General features: G+C 40.1%; 1 protein-coding gene across 8 annotated transcripts in view; it reads left to right on the forward strand.

Moving 5' to 3' along the window:
* Nucleotides 1–14,350, forward strand: part of FBXL2 (F-box and leucine rich repeat protein 2) — an 88,229-nt gene that overhangs the window by 16,784 nt on the left and 57,095 nt on the right. For all 8 annotated transcript variants that reach the window (XM_025272281.3, XM_045163997.1, XM_045163998.1 and 5 more), the window contains exon 2: nucleotides 1,621–1,682. In XM_025272281.3, the coding sequence (XP_025128066.1) occupies nucleotides 1,621–1,682 (62 nt within the window). The remainder of the gene's footprint in view (nucleotides 1–1,620; nucleotides 1,683–14,350) is intronic.

The raw sequence follows: 14,350 nt of genomic DNA on the forward strand, positions 1-14,350 counted from the left end.
CCTCTCCAAGAGACTCCCTGAGACCAGCAGGCAGGTCTGGCCCTGGCTCCTGTCCAATGACTGCTTTGGCCCCGAGTTCGGAACACGGCAGGTTTTGTGTGCTCCTTTCAAGAGCCTACTCCGTTTCCCTCAGTCCTTAGGGACTCCCAAGGCCAAGCCCCACCGACCTTCAAAGCCAGACTCTCTGGGGGCTGTCTTCTTGCTGCCTGACCCCAGGGCTGTGGAGCCTGATGTGGAGCTCGGCACGCTAACTCCTGGGAGAACCTCTGCAATGTAATCATCCTCCAGTTTGTGGGTTGCCATCTCTGTGGTGAGGGACCTGGTTATTTTGCCCCCTCCTGCCTGTCTGGTTGTAGTTCCCTCTTTATGTCTTTAGCTGTAGATTTTTTTCTGGTAGGTCCTGGTCTTTTTCATGGGTGGCTGTGATTTTGGTGTGCTTGTGAGAGGAGATAAGCTCATGGTCTTTCTGCTTTGCCATCTTGGCGAGTCTCTCCTCCCCTTCTGTCAGTTTTTTCAAAGAAACAGCTCTTGGTTTCATTGATCTTTGTAAAGTTCTGGGGTTTTTTACTCACAATTATTTGTTGTGAAATAACAAATTATGAGACATGGAAAGAAATAAAAAAGTGTGACCCATGGTTAGGAGAAGAGCTTAGAGAAACTGAGTCAGTGATGGGCCAGATGTTGAACAGTTGGAATGGATGAACAGTTGGAAAATTTTAACAGGAAAATGGAATACTATAAAAAGATGTAACTGGGAATGCGGAAGTGATAGTACCGCGTTAGAAATTAAGTCTTCATTCAGTGGGCATAACAGCAGACTGGATGTAGTTGGCAAACCCCAAGTAGAATAGGTACAAAGCTGAGAAGCATTGCTAACTCAGCAGTGTTAAATCTTCCAGTTCATGAACATGTAATGTGTTTCAGTTTAAGTCTGATTACTCACGACAGTGTTTAGTATAAGTTTTCAATATATAATATCGTGTACTTCTTTCCTTAAATGTATTCCTAAATAGGTTTTTTCTTACGCTGTTACAAATGAGATTATTTTCTTAATTTTATTTTAAGGTCGTTCATTGCTAATGTATGGAAATACAAATTATTTTTGTATAAATCCATGGTGTATTTGTATGTTAAATGTTTCAACCTTGCTGAATTCCGTGATTAATAGCTTTTTATGTCTTTTTTCTAGAATTTTCAGTGTACAGGATTGTGTCATCTGTAAACAGAAGTTGTTTTATTTCTTCCTTTTCAGTCAGCATGCCTTTTATTTATTTTCTTTGCTGAATAGCCTTGCCTGGAACCTCTAATACAGTGTAGGATAGAAGTGACTGTGTGTTAACTCTTCTCTAAATGTTTGCCATTCTTATTAAATGGTATAGAATATAAACTGTATTTATGTCTGTCAGTATTGGAGAATACTGACTTCATGAAATTAGTATCTTCGGTGGAAGATCGATTTACAGTTTTGTGTTGGTTTCTGCTCTACAGTAGTGAGAATCAGTCATAATCGTATCCTTGCCTTCCTGAGCTTCCTGGGGGCCATTTTGATCTACAAAATATGTAACTTTTTTTGATTGATTGAGGAACATTTTAATAATTTCACTTTTTTTTTTCTTTTAGGTTTTCTCAAATAATGATGAAGGCCTTATTAACAAAAAGTTACCCAAAGAACTTCTTTTGAGGTAAGTGTAGGGATTTTGTATATGATTCGAAATGTAAAGATTTAAAGATTTCGTATATGATCCGGTCATCAAGTTCCAAGACAGTCTCCTTTCTCACTGTGAGTCCATAGCATAGAAAAACAGACAGAATTAGCCTAACTGACTTTCTGTTTTTGTTTTATAGAATGCTGTTCAGCTTGTTGTTAACTTTTACTTGGTCTAATCCAGAATGTACTAAGTATGTACGTAGCATTGGTCTGGATTCTTTTTGTAATGTGGTAAGTATTGTAATAATCTTCAGTAGGTGACACTGTTTGGGTATCAGTAGATTATCTCACAGTAACGCGAGGAGCGGTTATTAAGGCTGTGAGCTCCTGAAGTTATAGACGTTTAGATGTTTTCTGATAAATTGATTTTAAAGTAATTATACTATGAGTTCTTACTGAGCACTTAAAATGGTGTCAGCCCACATATTGATGTTATCCATTTTATGAGAATTATGTGCTAAGGGACTACTGTAGAACAGGCTTTTTGTCCTTTATTTTTAGCATTACAGAATATACAGGTAATGGTATTTTGCTTGGCATTTTGCCAAGTAAAGCTATCAACCAACACTTGTTGATCCTCAGACACTGCAGTTTCCTTTCATACTCAGCAAGCATCAAGGAAACCTTATTTTAGTTTTGGATGTTACATTTTAATTGTTAACAAACAGTTAATACATGAATGCATGATAATCTTAGGAGTGGCATTTCCCAAACGTCTCATATCAGTAATGTTTCACAAAACGAAACAAAAAACAGGTTTTGTGATCAATAAGTATGGGAAACACAAGGTAAACAAAACCAATTTCTTTACTGCATGCCCTCTCAGAGCCTTAATAGGCTAATATGCACGGTGATGCTCCCAGATGAAGAACTGTGGCATTTCAAACTTACTGACCTTGGAACTCTTAATAATCTTTGGAAATCTGCGGGGGAGATGCTGACATACAGTAAGAAATTGACTAGCTGACCCCATCCCCTGCCTGTGCGTGATCTCATTTTAACATCGGGGGATGAGTATGTGTGTTCTGTTGACATGCCGGACTTGCTCTGTAAATGCCACGGACTGCGCGCCTTTGCCGTCTCAGTGTTTCAGCCTCCTGTTCTTGAGTCTGGAATGGGGTGAAGACTTAGTGTCTTGGGGTGATGATCACATTTTAGGGGCTTCAGGATGGCATTTCATTAGTCATCAGGTGTTGCCATGAGCTCGTTCTGCTCAGTTAATAAAAAAGAAAATTAAGTCATGGCAGAATCATATGAAAGATACAGCAATTACGTTTTATTTGAACAAAATAAATATTTGCTTGGCTAAGAGAGAATATTCTTTGGGTATAATGACCATTTTAAAGTTCCGAAAGTGGTAACAAGGAAGGAGGGATATATGTTTATCATATACACCCACATGGCCCTGGTCAAGCACAGAGAGCCGTGGAGCCAGCGTGCTTCGGGTGGGCCGGCTGTGGCCGTGCGGCTGTTGGGGGTGCCATCCACAACAGGCCAGAGTGAGCGGTGTTTCCAGAGTCGTGCAGTGTTGCCCTCTCTGTCTGAGCACTTTTCTAGCACAGACATCAAACCTTAGTGTGAATATGTCATTTATACCCCGGGAGACTCATAACCAGCTTCAGGCCGACGCACATTAGTCATTCAGCACTGGAGTGTGATTAAACTCCACCCTTCTCCTGAATACTGCTGCTCTTTGTGGCTCAAGGCTGCTAACTTAATATTTTTTCCCTTCTGGTAGAATTAGCTCTTACACTGTACTCAGCCATGGTACTGTTTCTACCTATTGACCAAAAGGGAGGAGGAGTTGGAGTGGGGAGCGCTGTGGAATTATATAACTTTCTGTGCTGGTGTGATTTCTGAACTGCTGTTTTAAAAATTTTGATTCTTTTAAGGATCCATGATGGACCCAGCTTTCAAAAATCCTGGAGTCACAGTTTTTGAATCATGCTAAGGCTCACACATTGATCATTTTTTAAAAAAGAATTGTCATTTGAGAGCAAATGTTCATAACATTTTTATTCGTAGATTTGCATTCCCACTTCTTTCCTTATTTTGGAGTCTGTAAGGGGAAGTTAAAATTTAAAGGACTGCCACGGTAGGTCTTCTCTGACTCTTGGGTCTCAGTCCTAACTCCAGCCAGATTTTAATTTTTGTTAGCCTTTAAATCATTTCTATCATTTTACTCTCAGATTTTCTATTCTCAGTAGTAATAGCTTTCCTTTTCCCAGCTACTCTTTTTAAGCAAAAGTTTGAAGAAGAGTTTGAGCCAGGTTGCCAAAGCAGACATCTTTGTCGTACGTTAATTCCACAACAAAGTGAATGAGTGCTACAGAGTCCCCACCTCACGAAGCTTAAGTGCTGATTGCTTTTGCTAAGTTCAGTGATGTCTTCATACTTTCAGCCTGTCTTCAGCTTACATTTTTACTTCATATTTTGAACTTCTTTGTGACAGAGCAGACTGTTGTTTCTGTTCTTATTGAATTCCTGTTTACTTTCCATCCTCATCAATAGGTGTGAATTCTTTGACTTTATGATAATCTTACTTACTTGCTGCCAAAGTCATTTTCTCCTCTGCCATTTTTTACTGCATCTGTTACTACCCTCTTAAATTCTCTGCTCGCCTCCATTACTGATCATATCCAGTGAAGTCTGAGCGTACTCTGGAACCATTAACAAGCATAACCTAGAATTATGTACTCCATCACTTTATATCACTTCAAATCCAGTCAGAAAAATCTGTTTTTTTAATCTGATCATCTTATTTCTAGTTTTAAGATCCCTCAATATTATTAATTCACGGACTTCTTCTGCTACCCATTTTTAGTTTGTTACTTAACAATCATTGACAATTTTGCTCTTTCTGTCCTGGTTTCACTTATAAAATAAGGATGTTAAAGTTCTCCCTCTACCCTTTGCGCACACACACAGTTCAACAAACAGCTTGTAATTTTGCTGTTCCTGGAATCAGTTATATAATGCTTATAATAATGGAAATGTATAGTTTGTTATAATCTCTGTATCTGTTACTGAGTTGGGTTGTCCTTGCTTATACTTGTCTTCATTGTTATTGGATATATTACTTTTGGAGCTTGACTTGCTTGAGATTTCTACTCTCCTCATTTACTGGTTGTGTGACCTTAAAGTGACTTCACTGTCCAGGCCTAATTTCCCATATCTGTAATAGTAATAGTTCTTACTTTAAGGGGCTGTTGGTAGCTCTGAGCATATGGCATTTAATAAATGCTAAATAAATGTTTTATTATTGTATAATATCAATTTTGGGTGTCTGAGTACTTAATAAATACTGTTGACAGTACAGTTAGTTTTCATACAAATAGTTGATAAAAGCAGGCTATCCTGATACGCATCTTAACGTATGCTACTGCTAACGATCTCAGTAAAGGACCTGGTTATTAAGCGAGTTAATATGGCCTGCTGCTTCATTTCATCAACTTGCACTAATTTAATCTCAATAGAAATTGCACACTACCATCTGACATTAAACTGACAACTTTTGGCGCTTGAGCAGAGTAGTGGTGGTAATTATGACAACTGATAATTATTTTGTATTATTAAGAAGGCAGTCTCTTGGAAAGAACCATTCCTCTTGAGAAAAGCAGTCTGGCATGAGCAAGTATTGGCCCACAATTCAGGTTTCAAACTGTAAGATTAATTTGTTTGACGTTAAGTTTTTACTTCTCTTATGGGCTTCCCGGGTAGCTCATACAGTAAAGAATCTGCCTGTAGTGTGGGAGACCTGGTTTGATCCCTGGGCTGGGAAGATTCCCCTGGAGAAGGGCATGGCAACCCACTCCAGTATTCTTGCCTGGAGAATTCCATGAACAGAGGAGCCTGGTGGGCTACAGTCCATGGGGTCATAAACAGTAGGACACGACTGAGCGACTAACATACACATACACACACATACGTGGTTGTTTTCAGATTTTAGTGCTGAAATGAAAATGCATGTAAACAGCTTCATAGGAATAGGGAGTGCTACATGCAGTAAATATTTTAAAACATTGTGAGAAGACATGGCTCTTGTTAGTAATGAATAATAATGAAAGAAATCTTGTTAGACATATTTTTAAAAACCAAATCACCATTATCTATGTAATTTTCTTTCCTTTTAAAATGTATGTGGATCCATGACAAAATTAAGTCCTCAGTGTGTTTGTGGGCTTGATGAAGAAGGATTGATTGCCCCAAACAGGAGAGCTGAGCCTAATAATTTTGGCAAATGGAATCAACTACATAATTACATATAATTTGGCAGTTTTGCTAGTTTGCTAGGGAAAATTATAAAATAACTAGCACTTAAATTTTTAAATTTCCCTTTTCTAAAATTTATAAGCCAATTCCATGAGTGAAAATAATTGTGGTTTTTGTTGTAATTATTAAGTTATAGCCCAGTGCCTATCTGTGATCAAGGGGCCCTGGGGAGCAGTGCAGTAAAGGGCTCATTCCTGTTTGGGGCATCATTGAATGGGCGTTCTTGCCTGCTGGCTGGTTGTAGTACTCCATGGACTTTTTCAAGGACTGGTACCTTCTGCTGTCTGTGGTGCCTTTATATATATTTCAAGGCAACCAAACAGGTAAGATGCTCTTTTAGGGGTACATACTGCAAATTGGGCCTCCCTGGTGGCTCAGATGGTAAAGGCAACCAAACAGGTAAGATGCTCTTTTAGGGGTACATACTGCAAATTGGGCCTCCCTGGTGGCTCAGATGGTAAAGAATCCACCTGCAGTGCAGGAGACCTGGGTTCAGTCCCTGGGTCAGGAAGATCCCCTGGGGAAGGGAATGGCAACCCACTCCAATATTCCTGCCTGGAGAATTCCATGAACAGAGGAGCCTGGTGGGCTACAGTCCATGGGGTCGCAAAGAGTTGGACACGACTGAGTGACTAACAAGTAGTCATAGAACTTCAAATACAGGTTTAAACATCTATGCAGATTTTTTTTTTGTTAAAGAGGTTTTTTTTCCTTTTGGTTTGTTCATGTTTATTGTTGTTTTACCTTGTATGAGGCTATACAGGACTGAATTAATATATGTTGAAATTAGATGCAGATGCTTAAAGTCCCTTCCCTCTGTATACTATTATGTATTATTTTAAGGTTAGCATCTAAGTCCAAATCATGGCAGAGGCAAATTGTCCTCTGGTTAGGGTTATGCTTACAATTAAAACTCTGATGATGGCTTTGGATTTTTAAATCTACATTGGGGTGGCATGAAGCGTGAATAGAACTCCACAGATAAGGGTAAAACTAGTACATTCTACTCTAGAGTGTTATCCCTGGAAAGTTATGTTAGAGAGCTGTTAATTTAAAAGCTGTGAATTCAGTAGTTACAACAGAAAAGATTGGCAAATTTGATTCTCTGAATAGTAAAATATGGCAAAATATGCCATACCAAATATAAGCAGCATAGTGGTAGATGAAGTAATTCAAATATGCATTATAGGAGAAGGCTATCTTCTTCAACATATACACAAATTATTAAAAATTATTAAGAAACAGATGGATTAACTCTTAGAAAAATTTGAAGAGGGTCTGAACAAAGGAGGAAATACAGATAGTCAGTAAATATATTGAGTTGAGTTGCCAGAGGTCATAGGCTTGAAAGGTTGTTGAGCTGTGAAAGACGCCAGGATTCTTGGCCTCCAGAGGAGAGGAATTCAACCCAGGGCCAGTGACGAGGCTTGATCGCTCAGAGCTTTTGTGTAATGAAGTATTTTTAAAGTATAAAAGAGATAGAGAAAACTTCTGACATAGACATCAGAAGGGGGCAGAAAGAGTACCCCCCTGCTAGCCTTTAGCAGTATGTTATATACCTATTAGCAGGCTGCTAATTAGAGAAAGGAAATGTCTCAAAACTCAGAGTGGCACCAGGCTCCTCACCCACAACATGCATTTTGAGATAACATTGGCACAATGTGAGTCATCCCAGGCCATAAAACGATTGACATGAATCTTGAAGAAAGGCAGGTTTCCAAGTAAGTACATAGTTTCATTAACACAGATCAGGAGAACAATGTTTGAGTAAAACATACTGGTTTATTGAGCCCTTTTTGGTTCTGAGTCTTAAGAGGATCAGACATGAAGAAAGACTAGGGTAAATACATAGTTCATTAACATAGCTTAAGAACATTTCTGTAAGAAAAACGCATTAGTTAGCTCAAGGTTTGAGAAAAGTTAAGTTCAAGTGTAACCAGGTGTCTTCATGGTAACACAGAATTTTAAGAGAAACCTCCTTTTAATTATGCATCAGTTCAGTTGCTCAGTCGTGTCCGACTCTTTGTGACCCCATGAATCGCAGCATGCCAGGCCTCCCTGTCCACCACCAACTCCCAGACAAAAATCTGAGACTTGTAGTTTGTTTCCTCCTGCCGCTTAAGAGAGAGAGAAAAAACGCCTGACACTTGCAGCCTATTTTCTCCATTTGGAGACCCCTTAGCCTTTCTGCCTGTTACCCTCTCAGGCTGTACAAATATTTAACTTCATATAGTAATATTTGTTTTTCCAAAGTGGTCTTATCAATTTGCATCCATACAGACAATGGATAAGAGACTCAGTTGAGTTGTTCTTTCTAATTTTAAATGCTGTATGTGTCTTAAATATAGACTGACATCTCATTGTGCTGTTGATTTGAATTTCCCTAAATTCTAATGATGTTGAGCATCTGTTTATACATTTGTCACTCACATGTGTTTCTTCTTGGGTGAGGTGCATGTATATATTTTTTGCCTATTGCCTATAAAAAAACACCATTTTGCCTACTGTTTATTATTGGTTTGTAGGCGTTTTCTTTCCCTTCCTTGTTTTTGTTTATTTATAGTCTGCGTTGGGTCTTTGTTGCTGCTCTCGGGCTTTCTTTAGTTGTGGTGAGTGGGACGCTGTTTCCCAGTTGCGGTGCGTGGGCTTGTTGCCGAGGCTTCTCTCATTGCGGAGCACAGGCTCTGGGTGCACGGGCTTCGGTGGCTGTGGCCAGTGGGCCCGGGAGTTGCGGTGCACTTGCTTAGTTGCTCTGAAGCACGTGGGCTCTTCCTGGACCAGGGATCGAGTCGGTGTCCCCTGCACTGCAAGGCAGATTCTTAACCCCTGGACCACCAGGAAGGCCCCCCATTCTTGTTCTTAATATTACTGAATCCTCTACAGGTTTTCATTCAGTTTTTTCAAGTAATAGCTCAATAAACTTTGTAAGAGGACAATTGGGGGTTTTAATGATTAAAGTGAGTATTTTATTCACTATGATGATTATTGCAGTTTTCTATTTTTTAATTTCTTTTTTATCTAATTTTGCTTCTCTCCAGCTTAAAACTTTCCCTGTTGCCTTTACTGTAAAGTCCACGTAAATTGTTAAGACTTATTCTCCCAGAACTTTCCACTTACTATTTCTTACTGTATTTCCTCTCTCACTCTTTTCCAACTTTCTTGTAAACTCTGATAGCTGATTTACTTCCAGCCCCTGAAAATGTCATTTAATTTGTTCTCTCCCATAGTCATTCTGCTTTCTTGGAAGTGCCAGTCTCAATTTATTTTTTATTGATGTGTAGTTGAACTACAATGTTGTGTTAATTACTGCTGTACAGCAAAGAGACTCAGTTTATATATATATATATATATATATATATTCAGTTGTATACGGTTTGCAACACCATGGACTATAGCCCGCCAGGCTCCTCTGTCCATGAGATTATCCAAGCAAGAATGCAATGATCAGCTGATCAGGGGAATGATCAGCCAGAATAGAAAAGAGTATGTGCGTTCTTTTTCATGTTCTTTCCCAGTGTGGTTCAGCACGGGATGTGCCTGGCATGGGCTCTGCTTTGCAGCGCGGCCGTGCTGTTTATCTGTTCTGTGTGTCTCCGTTTGCATGTGCTGACCCCACACTGCTAACCCGACCCGCCCCCACCCGTCTCCCCCTGAGAACAAGTCTACTCTCTATGTCCCCGATTCTGTTTCTGTCTCATAGATAGGTTCATTTGTGCCAGATTTTCGATTCTGCATATGTGATATCATGCAGTATTTGTCTTCCTCTTTCTGACTGAGTTTGGTAGTTTGTATTTGCATCCATGTTACGGCGAATGGCATTATGTCATTCTTTTTTATTGCTGAGCAGTATTTCTCTGTATATATGTACCACATCTTCCATATCCACTCATCTGTCAATGGACGTAATTCAAGTTGTTTTCATTTCTTGGTTGTCGTGCACAGTACTGCTGTGAGCATAGGTGTACATGTATCTTTCTGAATTACAGTTTTGTCTGGATATATGCCCAGGAGTAGGGTTGCTGGATCATATGGTCGTTCTGTTTTTAGTTTTGTGAGGAACTTCCATACGGTTTTGCACCGTAGCTGCACCAGCTTACCTCTGCACCAGCAGCGTAGGAGGGCTCCGCTTTCCCCACCCCCTCCAGTGTTTGTTGTTTGTAGAGAAGGTGCCAGTCTTCTGTTCACCCCGTGTTTCACCTAGTTCAGCCTAAGGCTTTCTCTCAGTTCAGGACTGTGTTCACGCTTTCCTGAGTGTGTGTATAGGTTCTTTACACACTTTATAATTTCTTGTGTTTGTCCTGGACTTTATGTTGCATAACACAGTAAATCTAATCTTTAAAAAATTGAGGTTTTATATATATATAGTTGATACAGGTGTAAAATACAATGATTTGATATTTGCACATAAGTGCAAAATGATCACCACATTAAGTCAGTTAACACCTGTCACCACACATAGTTACAAAACTTTTTTCTTATGATGAGAACTTTTAAGATTTACTCTCAGCAACTTTTAAATATGGAATACAGTATTATTACGTATAATTACCATGCTGTGTATTATACCCCCATAACGTTTACTTTGTAACTGAAATTGTACCTTTTGACCCCATTTACCCGTTTTGCTCACTCCTGCACCTCTGGCAACCACAAATCTGTTCTCTGTATCTTTGAGATCAGGTGTGTGTGTGTGTGTGTCTGTTTACAATCCTACATGTGAGAGAGATCATAAGGTATTTGTTTTTCTCTGTGTGACTTATTTCACTTAGCATAATGCCCTCAAGATCTGCCTGTGTTGTCACAAATGGCAGTTTTCATTCTTTTTTATTGCTGAACAATTATCATATATAACACCACATCTCACGTTTTTTATTTGTTTTACTTCTTTTTATTTGTTTTACTTCTTTGGCTGTGCTGGGTCTTAGTTGCCGCACACAGAATCTTTTCTTTTATGGCATGTGGGATCTAGTTCCCTGACCAGGGATCAAACCTGGGCCCCCTGCACTGGGGTCATGGAGTCTTAGCCGCGGACCATGAGGGAAGTCCCCACATTTTGTAATTTATCGTCCATTGATAGACAGGCACTTAAGTTGCTTCTGTAGCTTAGCTGTTGTAAGTAATGCTGCAGTGAACGTGGTTGGTGTGTGTGTCTTTGGTCCAGTCTTATGCTTTCGTTTTCTCTAGACGACTATCCCCAAGTAGCACTGCTGGGTCATACGGTGGTTGTACTTTGAGGTTTTGAGGACCTGCCACACTGTTGTCCACAGTGGCTGTACCAGCTTACATCCCGTAACAGCGCCCAAGGTTTCCTTTTTCTCCGCCTCCTCACCCATACTTATATCTTGCCTTTTGGATACAGCCTTTCCAGTAGGTGCAAGGTGTTACCTCACTGTGATTTTGATTTGCATTACACTGAGGACTAGTCTTGTGGAGCACCTTTTCCAAGTGCCTCTTGGCCATTAGTGTGTCTTCTTTGGAAAAAGTTCTACTTGGATCCTCTACCCACGTTTAAACTTAATTCTTTGGTTTCTTGCCGTTGGGTTGTAGGAGTTCTTTGTATATTGTATATGGTTTGCAAATATTTTCTCCTAGTCGGTAGGTTGCCTTTTCATTTTGTTGATGGTTTCCTTTGTTGTGCAGAAGTTTTCTAGTCTGATGTAGTTCTTTTATTTCTTTTAGCTTTGGTTGTCAAATCCAAAAAATCATTTCTAAGACCTCGGTCAAGAAGCTAACTGCCTATGTTTTCTTCTAGGGTTTTTATGGTTTTAGGTCTAATGTTTCAGTCTTTGATCCATTTTAGTTTTTGTGGTTATAAGACAGTGGTCAAGCTTCATTCTTTTGCATGTGGCTGTCCAGTTTTCCAAGCACCATTTATTGAAGAGGCTGCTCTTTCCCCATTGTATATCTTGGGTCCTTTATCATAAATTAATTGACCATATATGTATGGGTTTGTTCCTGGACTCTTTGTTGTTTCATTGATCTGTGTATCTGTTTTTATGCCAATTAGCATATATGTATGTATGTGTAGTCGGTGGGCTTGTCTTAGATATATGTACATTATCTGTGAATGTATACTTACAAAAATGTATTGTGTAGGCCTATGTATGTCTGTGTGTGAGAACGTTCAGGGCAGAGAAAAAAAACTTCCAAAAACCATACTATATTTGGGAAACCTTGTAGTTTAGTTTCCTCCTCATGGCCCATGTATGTATTTATTTATGCTTATTTGAAAGTGCATGAAACTTAGCCTTTTCTTCTGAGCTTTTCCCTGCTGCTAAGTCGCTTCAGTCATGTCCGACTCTGTGTGACCCCATAGATGGCAGCCCGCCAGGCTCCCCCGTTCCTGGGATTCTCCAGGCAAGAACCCTGGAGTGGGTTGCCATTTCCTTCTCCAATGCATGAAAGTGAAAAGTGAAAGTGAAGTAGCTCAGTTGTGTCCAAACCATGGGGTCCAAACCGACTCCATGGACTGCAGCCTTCCAGGCTCTTCCATCCATAGGATTTTCCAAGCAGGAGTACTGGAGTGTGGTGCCATTGCCTTCTCCGGAGCTTTTCCCTACCTAACATTTAATGATTACGCTCCCCTTTTACCAAATACTTTTCATAATCACCACTTCAGTGGCTGCTTAATATTCCATGAAGTTGATAACTAATGATTTACTTAACCTTTTTGTTGCTTTTTAAAATTGTAGATAAAACTGAAATAACCACTTAAAAATGTTTCTTTTGTTGAATTATTTCTTTATGATAACTTCCTGAAATGGAATTACTGGATTAAATGAGGACATTTTTACAGCTCTTGATAAAGCCACTGTTTCCAGAGGTTGTCACGGTTGAAAGATATATATGTTCAACATATAACTGTATAAATTTAAGTTGTACAACATGTTGATCAGGTCCATTCATATATTGTAATGTAATTGCCATTGTAGTGTTAGCTAGCACCTCTGCTGCTGCTGCTGCTGCTGCTGCTAAGTCGCTTCAGTTGTGTCCGTCTCTGTGCGACCCCATAGACGGCAGCCCACCAGGCTCCCCCGTCCCTGGGATTCTCCAGGCAAGAACACTGGAGTGGGTTGCCATTTCCTCCTCCAATGCATGAAAGTGAAAAGTGAAAGTGAAGTCGCTTTGTCATGTCCGACTCTTAGCGACCCCATGGACTGCAGCCTACCAGGCTCCTCCGTCCATGGGATTTTCCAGGCAAGAGTACTGGAGTGGGGTGCCATTGCCTTCTCCCAGCACCTCTGCATATCATGTAATTACCATTTATTTGGGGGGAATAATTAAGACCTAGTCTTTTAGAAAGTTTGGTGTTTTATTACAGTGTTGTTATCTATAATCACTATATTGTTTATTAGATCTCTGTGCTATGTTATGCTAAGTCACTTCAGTTGTGTCCGACTCTGAGTGACCCCATAGATGGCAGCCCACCAGGCTCCCCGTCCCTGGGACTCTCCAGGCAAGAACACTGGATTGGGTTGCCATTTCCTTCTCCAATGCATGAAAGTGAAAAGAGAAAGTGAAGTCGCTGAGTCGTGTCCGACTCTTAGCAACCCCATGGACTGCAGCCTACCAGGCTCCTCCGTCCATGGGATTTTCCAGGCAAGAGTACTGGAGTGGGGTGCCATTGCCTCTCAGCAACAGTTGGAGACAATGAAAAGGCCATTTAAGCCATGTTAATTAGATCTCTAGGACTTACTTATATACTAGTTGGAAATTTGTACCCTTAAAACAAGATCTCTCCTGTTCTCCCACCCCCAGACTCTGTAGCCGCATCTTTTCTGAGCCTGGCTTTCCTTTTGGGCCCACATGTAAGTGATACTGCACAGTGTTTGCCTGTCTCTGACTTATCTTCGCAGTGTCCTCAGAGACCGTGTTGTCACAAATGGCAAGACTTTCTTCTTTCTCATGGCTGAGCAACGTTGTGCTGTATCAGCAGGCCACGTCTTTAGCTGTGAATCCGCTGACAGGCGCTCAGGGTGTTCCCACGTCTCGGCTGTAGTGAGCGATGCTGCAGTAAACACGGGAGTGCGCACATCTCTTCAGTGCCCTGTTTTCATTTCATATATTCAGAAATTGAATTGCTGGATCATATGGTAATGCTATTTAAAATGTTTCCAGGAACCTTTCATATTGTTTTCTGAGGTGGCTGAACTAAATTACTTTCCTGCCAACAGTGTACAAAGGTTCCCTTTTCCCCACATCCTCACCAACACTTGTTTTATCTTTTTGATGACATTGGTGTACTTTTTTCTATTTTTTCTTTGTTTTCTTTTTTTAAAACAAATTTCCCTTCTAGCTTTTTAAATCCCTCTCCCCCCTTTTTTTCCTTTCTTTGGGCTAATTGTGTTTTCTTTAGCTTCCATAATTTGG

The sequence above is a fragment of the Bubalus bubalis genome, chromosome 21 (assembly GCF_019923935.1).
Source record: "Bubalus bubalis isolate 160015118507 breed Murrah chromosome 21, NDDB_SH_1, whole genome shotgun sequence".
Taxonomy (NCBI): domain Eukaryota; kingdom Metazoa; phylum Chordata; class Mammalia; order Artiodactyla; family Bovidae; genus Bubalus; species Bubalus bubalis.